The sequence below is a fragment of the Rhamphochromis longiceps genome, linkage group LG11, assembly GCF_057381845.1.
Source record: "Rhamphochromis longiceps isolate RC_006_pf linkage group LG11, R_longiceps_female_GT1.1, whole genome shotgun sequence".
Taxonomy (NCBI): domain Eukaryota; kingdom Metazoa; phylum Chordata; class Actinopteri; order Cichliformes; family Cichlidae; genus Rhamphochromis; species Rhamphochromis longiceps.
In genome coordinates this window covers 11,829,492-11,843,439 of record NC_140567.1, presented here as the reverse complement: position 1 = coordinate 11,843,439, position 13,948 = coordinate 11,829,492, and the positions used below count along the sequence as shown (strand labels likewise).

The following is a 13,948-nucleotide window of genomic DNA, read 5'->3' as shown; positions in this document are numbered from 1 at the left end:
GTAATTTGCAATATAGTGATGTATAGTCTAATTTGAGTGAAGGGGTTGATTTATGTTGCTCTGTGAACATGATGGATGCTCCTACACCAGGTCTCTACTGAACACAGCTATCTATCCTAATCTGTACAGTAAAGCCACCTTCAAGTGGCTCATTAATCTAGATCATTAGTAACTGATATATTTTTCTGATTATCGTGTTTATCCTCAGTAAAAAAGGAAGGAACCACACAAGTGCAACCAGACCATAAGCATTACTCCTTTGCCCTAAAATGGAACAGCATCTTCCCCCTGCTTGCGCCACTTTAACCACAGAGCATCTCTGCTTCCTCACATCTGGAAGGAAGGGGAAAAAGAATCTCCTCTTTTAATCTTTAAACGCTAAACAAGCATGAACCTCCTTTATTTTCCGTCTAAAAGGCATACACTAATGCGCCTAAATATTTTATCAGGGGCGCATGATAAAACTGGGTAGCGCAGTGGATAATGAAAAGGTATACACCCAGGGGGAGGGGGAGGAGGTGTGAGCCGTAGCCTATAGTTCAGTGGATGTGTCTCTCCTTACCTCTGTACACATGTGTAGAGGTGTATGCAAATAGAAACAGACAAAGCTGGACGCCCAGGTAAGTCTATAATGCGTGCGCGTGTGTATTTGTGTTTACCCCAATCCAAAATGAAGGTGTCATCACTTTCTCCTTCGTTTCGTCCCGTGTGTGATGTTGAAGATAAATTGGGTCCCGCCCTGCCTTTATGCACTACGTCGCACATAAACTCAATAAAGGAAAAAAGTCTAAATTTTTAAGACAAAACGGAGCAGTAGGCCCTCCGTGTGTGTTCGTGTGTGTGTGAGAGCTGTGAGTGAGTGTATGCTTGAGCGGTTCAGACGGGTTGTTAATGTTGAGCTGGCATTAGAGTTAATGCAAATTAAAAAGGGCTGGCTGATCCCTTTTGACCCCCCCGTTCACTGTGTTAATGCGGCCATTTGCTTGGAGGTACTAACCCCCTATAATTCAATTTGTCAAAATGAATGAGAGAACAGACATCTTATAAAGCCCACCCTCCCACAGAAACCCAACTTCTTCACAAAAATTATTTAAAAAGAAAAAAAAGAGCGACACGAGGCAAAAGTTACTTAACCGAAGCACAAACGTCTTCGTCCTCAGAGCTCTTTATTACTTCTTTCATCTGTAAATGAAAGCAAGCAATTATTGCAAGGTGCCGGAATCATATTATTATGTTGGCCCGGGTCCCCTAGATAGTCATCAATCACTCTCAATCGACCTGTCACCGGCAGGCAGAGATCCAGCTGGAGAGGAGAGAGGAAGGAGGAGGGAGGGAGGAGAAGGAGGAGGAGTACATCATCATTAATTTGAGGAGTGACCCCTGGGGCTATCCACATGTCTCAACCCGGGATTCTCCAAGCAGGGCAACGCGCACCGGCAAGGTGGCGAGCCAGTTTGGGGGGTTTTTACAGCAGTTTGATGAGTCTTCCTAACAAATACACAAGTGATAGATAGATAGATAGATAGATAGATAGATAGATAGATAGATAGATAGATATTGCACCGAATGTTAGTATTATAAAATACATTCACTTTGTTAATTAATTAGTTTCATCTTTGGCTGCTATCTTTAGTATGAAAATATTCTTCACAAATTAATTTGAAACCAATTAGCTCCCAGTGTGATTAGAAGTTGTTCGGAGGAATGATAGGAATGTGCTTCATTAGGCCTAATTCATTTAAGCGGATACAGACGTGTGCATATTTAAGCCACTGATTGGCCTAATTGATTGATTGCTCGTGCAAATTAATCTCCAGGACATATTCGTGTTCATAAAGGTACTCCGTGCCTTTTACTCTATTAAACATTTCCTCTTTATATCGTGCTTTCAGTTTTTTTCTCGTCATCCTGAGAAAGAAAATGCATATTAAAGTTACAGTCTGGTCATTTTTAGAGTGGGAAACTTCTGACGTCACAGTCACCGGCGTTTAAAACAACCTGCCTCTGCTGCTGACGTCTTTTATACTACTTTTTATAGGCAAAAATATGTATCTGACAACAAAGTGATTATTCTTGGCAAAGAAGCTCGTGTTTCCCTAATGCGTTTATTTATTGTTAGTGGAGTTTTAAAAAAGGAAAAGGACAGGTTTGATTAGGTGGTTTAGTTAATGCAGTTTAAAGTCGTTTGAGTGGGGGCTTTTTACAAATTAAACATGCTACTCTGCTTCGCCCTATAAGCATCCTAGGAGCCTGTGCTTACCAATCAATTGGTACAGTCAAACAGAGCCGCAGCCTGCGTTAGAGTGGAGACCTTCAGTCTCGCTTTATTTCTGGATATTGGGGGACTTCTCTACCATGTCATATCCACAATTTGGATATCCCTATTCGTCTGCTCCACAAGTAAGTTCGTGTAACTACGTTTGTTTATAGGATGCTGTGGTATTCATGTCGCAACGGGTGATTGTCTCATCGATTTAAGCTTCATCCCTTTACGCACTTTAGCCAAGATTCCGGGAGACTTTTAATGTCTTTTCGGGCACCGGAAAGGTATTGCATTGCAGCCAGTGGTACCTGTGTAGCTAAAGCGAGAAAGAAAGGGGGTGAAAAGAAGGTATCCAGAAACCATCGAGACCCCCGACCTCCTGTTCACTGATTTCTGTAAGATAATAGCCGCTGTGTAATGTTAACCATATGTTTATCTGCTTTGGAACACACATGGCAACTTGTTCAGCACACGCCATGTGTGTTTTGCGCTATAACAGCAGCTGTTTTATTTTGGCTGTGAGCCATGAAAAATCGTTTGGCTCTTTACTTTAGGTATTACCGAGCAATCTCTGGGAAAAGCATGTATCTGTTTGCAAGGCATGGATTTTGATTTTGAATCAAGCCTGTTAGACGGCACATTTTGGACAGTTTTACGCGCATATTATCACGCGAACAGAGTTGTGGCGTTCGACTTTAGATCTGGTCTGCTCTGATCTATTTTAGTCGCCAATAGATCTGCCATTTTTAAATGGGCAATCCACAAAAAAGGGGCAGACAATGTAGATCATTTCAAAAGAAGTAAATTGTATAATTTTAAAAACGAACTTTTTTATAGCCAAGTTTAATTTCGCGATCTGTGAAAGTGAAACGTGTAGAACTTTTTTTTAATCAAGACAATTTTTAAGACAAGTTTTAAACTAACTTCGTCACCTGTCATTCTGTTTCAGTGCAACATTAAATTAAGCAGCCTATGTTCTAATTTAAAAAAAAAAAAAAGAAAGAAAGAAAAAACAGCCGATGAATTTTCTCTTGATCTCCACCCAGTTCCTGATGACAACTAACTCTCTGACCACTTGCTGCGAGTCCACCGGCAGATCCATAGCCGACTCCGGAGTAGCGGCTTCCGGACAGACACCTGTCTACTGTCCCGTGTATGAGAGCCGGCTGCTGGCCACGGCGAGACACGAGCTGAGCTCAGCCGCTGCGCTGGGAGTGTACGGGAGCCCTTACACCAGTGGTCAAGGCTATGGGAATTACGTTACATATGGCACGGACGCATCCGCTTTCTACTCACTGGTAAGCCCTTCATCTGATCCCTCTTGGCATTGATTTATGGACCTGCAAGGTTCAGAAGCTGAAGCAGGCACACCTCTCTTCTCCCTCTCATTTTTAATGTTCTACGTAGCAAAACATTAGCCTTTAAATGCAGAAGATGCATTCTTATATTCACGACAACCGTTTCAAGGAAATTAAAAATTCACTCCAAAGAATAACACACTTCGTATCAGCTTGTGTTGATGCAGGTTAATTTTAAACGTATGTGATTTCCGTCGTTTTCAGTCTGTTTCATCTCTGCAAAAGTGAATTTGAAGACTCAGCCTGATAAAATTGTCAGAACATGAGTGCAAATAACTTCTTTATTTAATTAATTTTTTTTATTTTAATTGAATGATTCTAAAAGGAAGACATGCTCATATAAAGTAAAGTATTGCTTGTTTCATTTTGGTTTCATATAAAATTCCATGTAGTGGAATCACTGTTGGCAGTAAAGGGGTGGTTGGAATCTTCTTAGACATTATTTTACCTACAACTGTGAATTCTAATTATTTATTTTGTCTGATTTGTTTTTAAAAATAATCAGAGTTCCAACTTTTCAGTCCTTAAAAAAAGTCTTGTCCCTGCAGTTGGTATACAATCATATTTATATGTACACAAAATATGAGATGGATTTTTTCTTCACTTTTAGCAGAACATTATTGTTGTATTGTATTATTGGGCTTTTGTTTTTGTGATAGTTTGGATTTCTTTGGGAATCATTATCCTTGTTGATGGCAACCTAAAAGTACAACCAATGCGCATCTCTTCTTGTCAAGTTGATTGTTTAAAATGCTGCAATACCTTCCCCTTTTTGTGTGTCACTCTTCTAAAAATGTGTCTTGCTGTATGATTGCAGGGTACATTTGATACTAAAGATGCCACAGCTTCTGCGCATGCGGGAATAACCCAGGCCACAGCTTACTACCCCTATGATCCTACCTTGGGGCAGTATCAGTATGACAGGTAGGTTTCTGTGACAGCTGATTTTTCTTTTTTGACATGTTAAAAAAGCTCATTATCAGTTCAAACAACAGACCACTTGATGTAGACCCAATATCCTGCTTGAGTAAAATGTGGTACAGGCAGAAAAACAGAGGGAAGTCAGTTACATCAGAAATAATTTTGAACTATGCGCTTTAAGTCTGCTATCCCAAAAAAGTGAAAACTTATCCCAGGTTTCTTAAGCAACAAACACAAGATGTAACTAAAATGAAAGCGAGAGGTAAATATTGAGCTGTAGTTTAGGGTCAGTTTCCTGGCATTAAATCAATCATTCCTGAGGGGTCAAGGCCATTCTCATCGCGTCAAGCAACACTGGGTGATCACCTTCATCTCATGACACATTTCTTTTCTGATGGGGTGAATTGCCTCAGAGGACCCATGCCCCTTTCATCAAAACATAAGGCCTGTACACTGTTGTGAAGAGCATGCCTGCCATATTGAAAGGTCTTCCCAATAATCAGCTGACATCCGCAATAAGTCTGTGATGTGGTGAAAAGGTAGCGTGTGAACGTGATTCATATGTGACTGTGCATTTACCTTAAAACAGAACCTAGCAGCGGTATCAGAACTGCATTGTGATACCACATGCTTGCTTTTATTATTATTGCACATTCGTTGATCACACTCGATATTGTATTGGCGGTACTCGATGTCTTATGCAGACTTCGAGCTTTTCAACATGTAGCCCAAAACCTAAGCGACAAGTGCTTTTGCCAATCACTTTTAATACCGCATAAAGGGCAAAAGATGCTCGAAAGTGCACACACTGCAAAAAGCTAAATAACCTGTGTCACCCAGATGAGCAAGCAGGCCAACAGCAGCACCATACTGTCTGCACTCATCTTTTACCTGAGGGCTCATCATTACACTCAATAAAGCAATTTTACAGTCTATTTTATCTGAGAACAACACAGGCTAAGGAAAGGTGCAGCACTTGTCTCCTTTTGATTCCCTTTTCAGTGCATGACCTGCTCTAAGCTATACGGAGCAATAAAGGCCTCATAAAAGCCTCCCAAGAGGACTTTTACAGCTCACTGCGGACTGAAAATCAACAGCATGCATTTTAAATGTAGGCTTATGGTTGATATTTGTGGGAGAGGTGAGGGTAGGGAAAGAGCTGTAGCCTGTGCTAAGAATGGTTTTAATAGGTGGCACAACAAAAATGACCAGAAAAAAAGAATGCTTACCATAATTTACACTCTTCATCTTTACTAAGCTTATATTTTTTTAAATGACAGTAATAGCATATTAACTTTGTGAGAGCTTTGCATTATCTGAAGGGGTTTTAGGGACGTTGTCAGAGTCTCTGTTGCTTTTGATGCCTTCAGTCTTATAAAGCATTTTCTGTGGACTTCACATGACTTTGCAGCTTTCTAAGAAATATTAGCGTGTACAGTATGTAACCTTTGACAGGGTAATGATCTTCTGCTTGCATGCCTTTCGCTACAGCTTCGGAATTATATCTCTTAAGTGAAACATGCTTCTGATATTCAGTTTTAAATTTTATTTGCGCTGACGAAGGCAGGAGTGTGACTCCAAGGCTTATAAAACATGATACGCATCAGCTCAGAAAAATTCCAAGATGCAGATGGCTCTGTCATGGCTGTAAGGAGAGAAACTGCCAGGACAGTGCTTTAAAAATTGTCAAGCAACAAGCGTTACATACTATATTTACTCTCTCATTAGTATTTTGCTTGCCTTCTTCTCATTAACAGATATGGCTCCATGGATGGGGGAACAAGACGAAAGAATGCTACACGAGAGACAACCAGCACACTGAAGGCCTGGCTACAGGAGCACAGGAAGAACCCATATCCGACTAAAGGAGAGAAGATCATGCTGGCCATTATCACTAAAATGACCCTGACGCAGGTCTCCACCTGGTTCGCAAATGCTAGAAGGAGGCTCAAGAAGGAGAACAAGATGACATGGCCGCCGAGAAACAAGGGCTCAGAGGAGAAAAGATATGACGATGATGAGGATGGATCTCAAGAGGAGCAGATAAAAAGCGAGAACAATGACGATGGTTAGTGTCAGAGTGCTTTGCAAGGATAAAGTAAAGCTGTAAAACTCCAAAGCTGAACTCTTTCTAAGGGAAGTTTTTGACTTTTCATATAGTTCACAATAACAAAGATGAGATTTATGTTTTTTTTTATTTAGTTTTTTTATAAAGACTAAATAAATAATTTGCTCCTTTACAGCTATAGACAGACACTTAATAAATAGACTTTTCCTTAAATTACAAATTGTAGCATTCTGCAGCATTTTGAATTCCATACCAGACTGTACAGATAGTCCTATAAAACCTGACCACACTCATATTTTAGTTTACTCTGACATCTCTTACAAAGAAATATATTTTTAATAGAAGGTTTTATACTGTAATTATAGATAGACACTACATCCTGATAATAAATAATTTGTTTGACTGAAAGGTTTACCAATGATCTGTGCCACATTATAGGCTTAATCACGTTTACTATATGACACGTGAAACCTGTCAGCAGCAACATTATTTTTGAACTATGCTGCACAGGCCTGCCATCAGACTGGGCCAACACTAAGAACTTACTAATGGAGGAACATGAGACAGGCCTCAGTCAGAGTTAAAAAAGAGTCAGATATATAAATAAGTTTAGACTCCTGGAGTTTTGATATCAGATTAAGCAGTTAATTGTGATAGAGTTGAATACATTGGAATTAAAACTCTGTTTGTTTTTTTTAGCTTAAGGGAACCTTTATTTTCCCCAAACATTATAATTTGCAGGTGTGAAACATTAATTTACACCTTTGATTGGAAGCCTATTTTCTGTCCTGCTGTGTGACACTGACTGACACGCCCCTCGTTTCTTTTCTGTTCTTGTTCTCCAGAGACCAGAAGCCGGCCCGACAAGGACCTCCAGTTGAGCGACTTGGACGATTTCGACACGCTGGAGTCTGAAAGCTCTGAGTGTGAGCTGAAGCACCGATATCACATGAACACACATATGACCACAACGACAACCGACTGCCCAGGCGAACACCTCCTCAAGGACGCGTCTCTGAAACTCTCCATCCCCGTTTCTCTCGGTGAGGAGCAGGACTTGAGCAAGAGTTGTCTCAAAACGAATCATAACGACGGCTTCCAGTCGGACAGCAGACAGCAGGAAAAGGCGTGCTATAATCAGCAGCAAGGGCACCAGATATTAGACGGCAAACCTCGGATCTGGTCTTTGGCGCAGACCGCGACGTCTCTGAACCAAACAGAGTACCCATCCTGTATGCTGAGGTGCCAGCCCCCGCCCTCCTCCCTCACCCCGTCCCCCGCCGCTACCTCCCCCGTGACCGGCCTGGACAGGCAGGACTCGCCGGTCACAACCCTGAGAAACTGGGTGGACGGGGTTTTTCACGACCCCTTGTTCAGGCACAGCACTTTGAGCCAAGCCCTGACCAACACCACCGTCTCTTGGACCACGAACACCAAAGGCACAATTCTGGAGGCTGAGAGAAGCACGTCGGCCTTGCAGCAGCATCAAAACTCCTCCAAAGACAGTGCCATGAGTTTTCCAAAAACTATCAATAAACTTTTCTGCTCCTAACAAAACCAAATGATCCTTTCTTGCAAAGAGAGTGGAAGACTTTTTGTGACTAAAACTCGGATGGAAGAGAAAAGAAAAGAGAGAGAGAACTATTGCGTGTCTATGATTCCCTTGTTATGTTTTATTCTTTATTAAAACAGTTGTAGCCATAAACTGTTACACTCGAGTTACAGAAGGGAAACATTTCGATTCAACGCACGCACAAAAATGTATAACAAAGTTTACATCTTGGGAAAAAAACAACAACAAAAAAATGTAGGCCTAAGCCTTTTCCTTTTAATTTTTTTTCTTTAATATATGCGCATGCTAATGTAATTGAATATTATTTAGGTCTCAGCAGCTGAGTATCACCAATAAAAGAAAAATAAGTCTCACTAATGCACTGCTCTCCTTGGGAGTGGATGAGAGCGTTTCAACTTTGTTCACTGAAAAATAAAAACAGTCGGTTTCTGAAGAGCGCTTGTGATGTCGGGTTAATGGTGAGAGTTGCTGTCTATGGTGCTGAACCAGGCCGTTCCCCCTTCTGCTCTACTTTTGCGTTTGCTTTTATCTAAAACAATGACTTAACCCTTCCCCCGCAATATGGGGCCTGCTGCAAGGCTGAGGGGAGAAAACCTTTTAAAAAGCATCCTGCAGTTTAAAACAGCACTCCCATCACTCCTAAACCATAAAATACTCTCACGATCTAACATCTCACACCCTCTTCCCCCCCCAGAAAACACTCACTCTTGTGCAATGACGGGAAGAAAATGAGGCAGCTCATCCCCACAAGACAGAACAATATCAGTATCTAAGATCTGCCTCATTAATTCCCTCTAAACAGGCTGTAATTGGGATGTTCACAGTCATATCTCATGTCGAGCTATTGATTTCCCCTCTCTGCTCTCTGATAATATTATCGAAATATTTCAACATCTTCCATGATGCGGCTGTCAGAAGGGTAAGTTATTCGCCATACGTCCTTTAATGGGTTCAAAACGGAGGCCCGTAAAATAATTTTGAAGTGAGGAGTTTTCGCTTTGACACTAACCCCTCGATTTTCCTGGAGACAGGGGTGGGGGATCCGGCAGAAAAACAGCGCGGATGCTGATTCCTCCGCTGAAAAGTGAAAGGGCTTTTACGAAAGAGGCACTCACGTCGTCTGGAAGTGAAAAGGGCAAAGGAACTCGAATTAGTTGTTGTAGATAAAAGGGCAAAAAGAAAGGAGTCAAGGGTACTTGACAGTAATGGCGAAAGAGGAGCTCTCCGAGGACTCTGTCCTGTGAGGAGGGAGTGGGGTGTGGTGGTGGTGTGGAGGGGCTTCGGTGATGAATTTTAATGGGAAAAGCACCAACGATCGAGATCACCCCGCCCTCCACGCGCCCCTTTAAAAGAAAGTGCAACGGCGGACAAAAGAAATTTTCTATATACCGCTTGTATTTTTTTATTTATTTTCTTTCTTGGGCCGAAAAAAAAAAACCTTGCCTGCAGCATTTCGAGTAGCAACGTTGACATAACCTCAGAATAAAAATCAAGGAAAGGCATACATGTTGTGAGGGTGCTTATTTTTTACTTGGGAGGGAGGGGAGAAAAAAATGCTTTCCTATTTGACTTGACGTACACCTGTTTAACCTACATACAAAATGGTGCATTTAAATTTTCATGGCCTCTGATAGAAAATTAGCGCATAGTTAAAATCCCCGAAGATCAGATAGCCCCGACATTTAATTAATTTACCATGAAGACAGATTTTATTAGACCTCTGAACCAACTGGCTTTTTATTTGACAGAAAGAGACATGAAGTAAGACAGAAGAGAGGGAGAGAGAGAGAAGGGAGTGGGGGGGAGGGGGGGGTGTCCTGGGAGAGAGACCAGTGCGCACAGTGCACTCAAAGAGAGAGAGACAGAGAAAAAGAGAGTGAGAGAGAGGGGCCACCTATAACTAAATCATTCAGCCATGGCAAATACGAACGCACAGAGGGAGCGGGATGGTAAATTAACAGGAGCTTTTTACATAGAGACCAAATAAAACTGTAATCAGCGACGCGTTACTTTTCATTAAGCGGCTCTGACAGCAGCATATTCAGCCACTCCGACACAGGAGCAGGGCCCGGGCTGAAATAAACTGCTCTCAACCCGAGAGTCATAAGATAATTCCTTAAGCTCCATTAACAACTCTTAGCCGCAGGAAATGGGCTCCCCCTGAAAACATCTCCAAATCTAAAAAGCTTTATCGACCTGGCAAACCTCAGCTGATGGCTTCTCTTTTTTTTCCCCAACTCCCCCCTCCCCCTCTCTCCTTTCCCTTTTTTTCAACTTAAGGGACAGAAACGTCCAACTGAGGTAATAGACTTTGACACAACACATTAAATGGGAAATGAGAAAAGAGGGAAGAAAGGGCACTCTTAAACGCCTTTTAAACGTTTCCAATTAGAGGTTTAAAACTTGAATAAGATGTAGGCCTTTGGCATATGCCTGGCTGATGGGACATTTTACTGAATGCCTTCTCCACTTGGTAAAAGCAGCACTTAACTGGGCACAGTATGTAGTCGTCCTGTGAGGTGGGCGAGTCAAGGGATAAGCTTTATCTCACTTTATGAGAAAAAAAAATGCCCACGAGTCTTAAACAACTGGATAGTTGTAAGATATTGCCCCCCCTCCCCAAAGCTACGAATGAAAAACAGAACAAAATAAAAGTTGTGGAAGCATCTGTTGTTTATTTTATTTTCATTTTTTACTCATCTTTGTATGATCTTCCTTCCTGCATAGCTCAAAGGGGCTTCTTGCTCTGTCCACAGTGCTAGAAGGCCCACAAAAGCTGACAGAAACTCGGAACAATCAGCAGTTGTGGAGTTTCCCCAGAGAGAAAACCAGCCTGGGTCAGGTTAATACCACTGTGACCCTGAGCCATAAATATATTTACACATCATTACACATCAACATACACATTTAAACACACTCTCTCTCTTTCACTGTCGCTCTTTCTCTCTCTGTATCTCATACACACAAGCACACACACGCACATATACACACACAGTCAGTCTCAAAACCTCTGCCACACATGCCTGCATCAGGCTTAATTGAATATTTAATCTATTCATTGACTAACATTAATATGGTGAGAATAGCTTTAATGTGATCAAAGCTTAAATGAAAATGTGAAGCATGACCACACACAAAGGGTAGCGTGGAGAAATGGCACACGTGCACACACACACACACACACACACACACACACACACACACACACACACACACACACACACACATACACACACACATACAAATATGAGCAGTATGGGACTTTGCCTTAGCAGCCCTTAAGAATCAATGCAATGGCCTTTAATTCCAATTATAATGAAGAATATTAAAGCGGTACTCTCAAAGCCACGATAAACAAAACAGCCTGTCGGTGTGTAATCATATGATTCCAAAAAACACATTTTTTATTAGGATTAAATTACATCTAAATGTCAGTTGGTGTGAACGCTTGGCATGGTTGATCTTAGCAAATTAATATATTGATAGAGAACAGAGCTATGCACTGAAGAAGTTTGTTGAGTCAGAGTAGTGCAGAAATTAGTTTGGATCCAGAAGCTCCATGTTTGGTGGTGAATGACAGGACTAAATCCAAGAGTTGTTTGTCTTGTCATCTCTCACTTGCCACAAGGGTGAGGTGCAGAATACCCCCCACCCCCACCCCCCCACCCCCCAACACACACACGCTCCACTGTTTTAGGAGCTGAAGTGCCACCTACTATTCTTTCTTCACTGCTTGGAGATATGGTCTGTGTGTGATTGTTTGTGTATTTGTGGCAAGACCCCTACTGCCAAAACGACATGTCCAGGATGTGCCTTTAGGCCCCAGTGACTGCCCTTTATCAGCCCCTTGCTGCCATCACCTCCCTGCAGTCTTTCCACAGGTCAAGAGGTTCCAGCCTGAGGTGCATTGCTTTTCATCATCATCTCTGCTGTCTGTCTGTGACGACACGGGTGAACTGTCTTTCCCAAATTCATATTCACTACTTTTATGAATGAAAAAATACTAATCATGGTATATAATACTCTCTACTCTTCAATGTATTTTAGAATCACTATACAGTATATCTACATATAGAGATATATATTTATTTATAAGTATATAAATTGTACAGAGCTGATTTGGAGGTTTACCTGGTTGCATTACCATTCTTAGCAATGGTTGCAGCCGCCCACAGAAAAGTCCAGGGGTGTAATCTCACACTCGTTAAGGTCAGAGGAAAGGTTAAGAGGATCTAATCGTGGGTCACTGCAACACACTTTGACTCTGTCAGACAAGTGAGACTCAGTTAGGCTCACCACTAGATAACAGATATTTTACATGCAAGCACCTGAGTTCTTGAGGATGAATCACAATTTTTATTTATAACCCGGCATAAGCCTAACAGATCTCAGTTTCATGAGATGTCCAATATCTCTATAGTGGAAATCTTGTTCATAAAAGTCAAGCTACTAAGGCAGCTTTCTTAGTTTAATCGAGAAAGAGTCACCAGTCACCATGAACATGCATGTATATTTTATATTTTTACTAAGCACAAGTTAAAAAGTAATCAAACTTATATACACATAGGTTGGTTTTTTGTGTCACTGCATTGAAATAAGTCTTGCTCAAAGCCCCCAAGAATAGAAGTTACATTTTTACAAAATGTTCATGCAGCACTGTATTCTCTAAACTTCAAGCATTTTCTGTGCTTCATATTCACAACCACTTTGATATCACTTATAACCCGACATGCATGTCTCGAAACTGTGGGAGGAAGCTGAAGTGCATAGAGAACATAAAAACTTCACACATCGCTCCCCCAGCTGAGAACCAGGAATCCTGTTGCTGTGACAATGTTGTGGTGAGCAGTAAGTAGAGCTCTAATATTTAATCGACTTAAATGTAAATATCCTGCAACATCTCAATCATTTCTCATGTATAATGGAAGTAGCAGCTTCTGTGAAATTTACCACTCTGGTAAGGTGTAGGTGTAGTTGCACACAAAAACAAAAGAAAATGAGTTGGACATTGTTATTTTTTTCATCTACAGTACCACTAAAGCCATGTAGAAGTAATTGCTAAAGGTCAAAAGAGGCTGTGTTTTACCAAGACATTTGTGTTTATCATTCAGGACAGATCAATACAATATTGTTGTTTTAAAGAACAAAAGCCAGGGGAGACTTAACACTGACCTTTGGTTCCATTTTCCATCGTGTTCAGGAGGTCATACAAAACATATAAATGAGGCCCTCAGGTTTCTCTGGAAAGAAAAGTTTCTTTTTTTGTTGTTTTCTTTCTTTGTTTTTTAAGTAACGGGCCAGTGTTAGCTGTGGAAAGTGTGGGATATTTTTATATCTCATTATTTCTCCGCTCTGCTGGGCCGTTGTTGTTGTTACAGACTGACCAACATCTACTGCTTATTATCATCACCATGTTTACTATGCAGTTTGAGGTAACACACAGTAGTTAACTAAATACATTTAGCAAGTCACAATGATGTTCACTCTGAATATATGTTGTTAATTTTCTCTTTTTCATCTCAAACAATACAATCTTTCAGTATAATTTCACTAGTAATGTATAATGCATTATTATATCTACACCTGCAGGAGTCCAAAGCCATCTTAGTGTTTACACATTGTTTAAACAAATGGTGTGTAGACTGCAGCTGAAAATAAGTTAACCCAATGCATATCTGCTACAGTATTACTGGTGAACACACATATCTTAACTTGAATGTCTGGCTACAGTATGGGAATGTGCACACCTGACACCTGTATTTAAG

The 13,948-nt window shown here is 41.0% G+C and overlaps 1 protein-coding gene across 2 annotated transcripts; it reads left to right on the top strand.

Annotated features, from left to right (window-relative positions):
- Positions 1 to 2,059: 2,059 nt before the first annotated feature.
- irx4a (iroquois homeobox 4a) lies at positions 2,060 to 8,596 on the top strand. 2 transcript variants are annotated; one of them, XM_085421710.1, is made up of 5 exons: positions 2,060 to 2,400; positions 3,310 to 3,561; positions 4,439 to 4,545; positions 6,300 to 6,610; positions 7,456 to 8,596. In XM_085421710.1, exons 1-5 carry the CDS (start codon positions 2,356 to 2,358, stop codon positions 8,160 to 8,162), a joined length of 1,422 nt encoding a protein of 473 aa, XP_085277836.1. In that variant the 5' UTR covers positions 2,060 to 2,355; the 3' UTR covers positions 8,163 to 8,596. The 2 variants fall into 2 exon arrangements, with proteins under 2 accessions (XP_085277836.1, XP_085277837.1); XM_085421711.1 differs by lacking the exon at positions 2,060 to 2,400 and adding an exon at positions 2,701 to 2,817.
- The last annotated feature ends 5,352 nt before the right edge of the window (positions 8,597 to 13,948 follow it).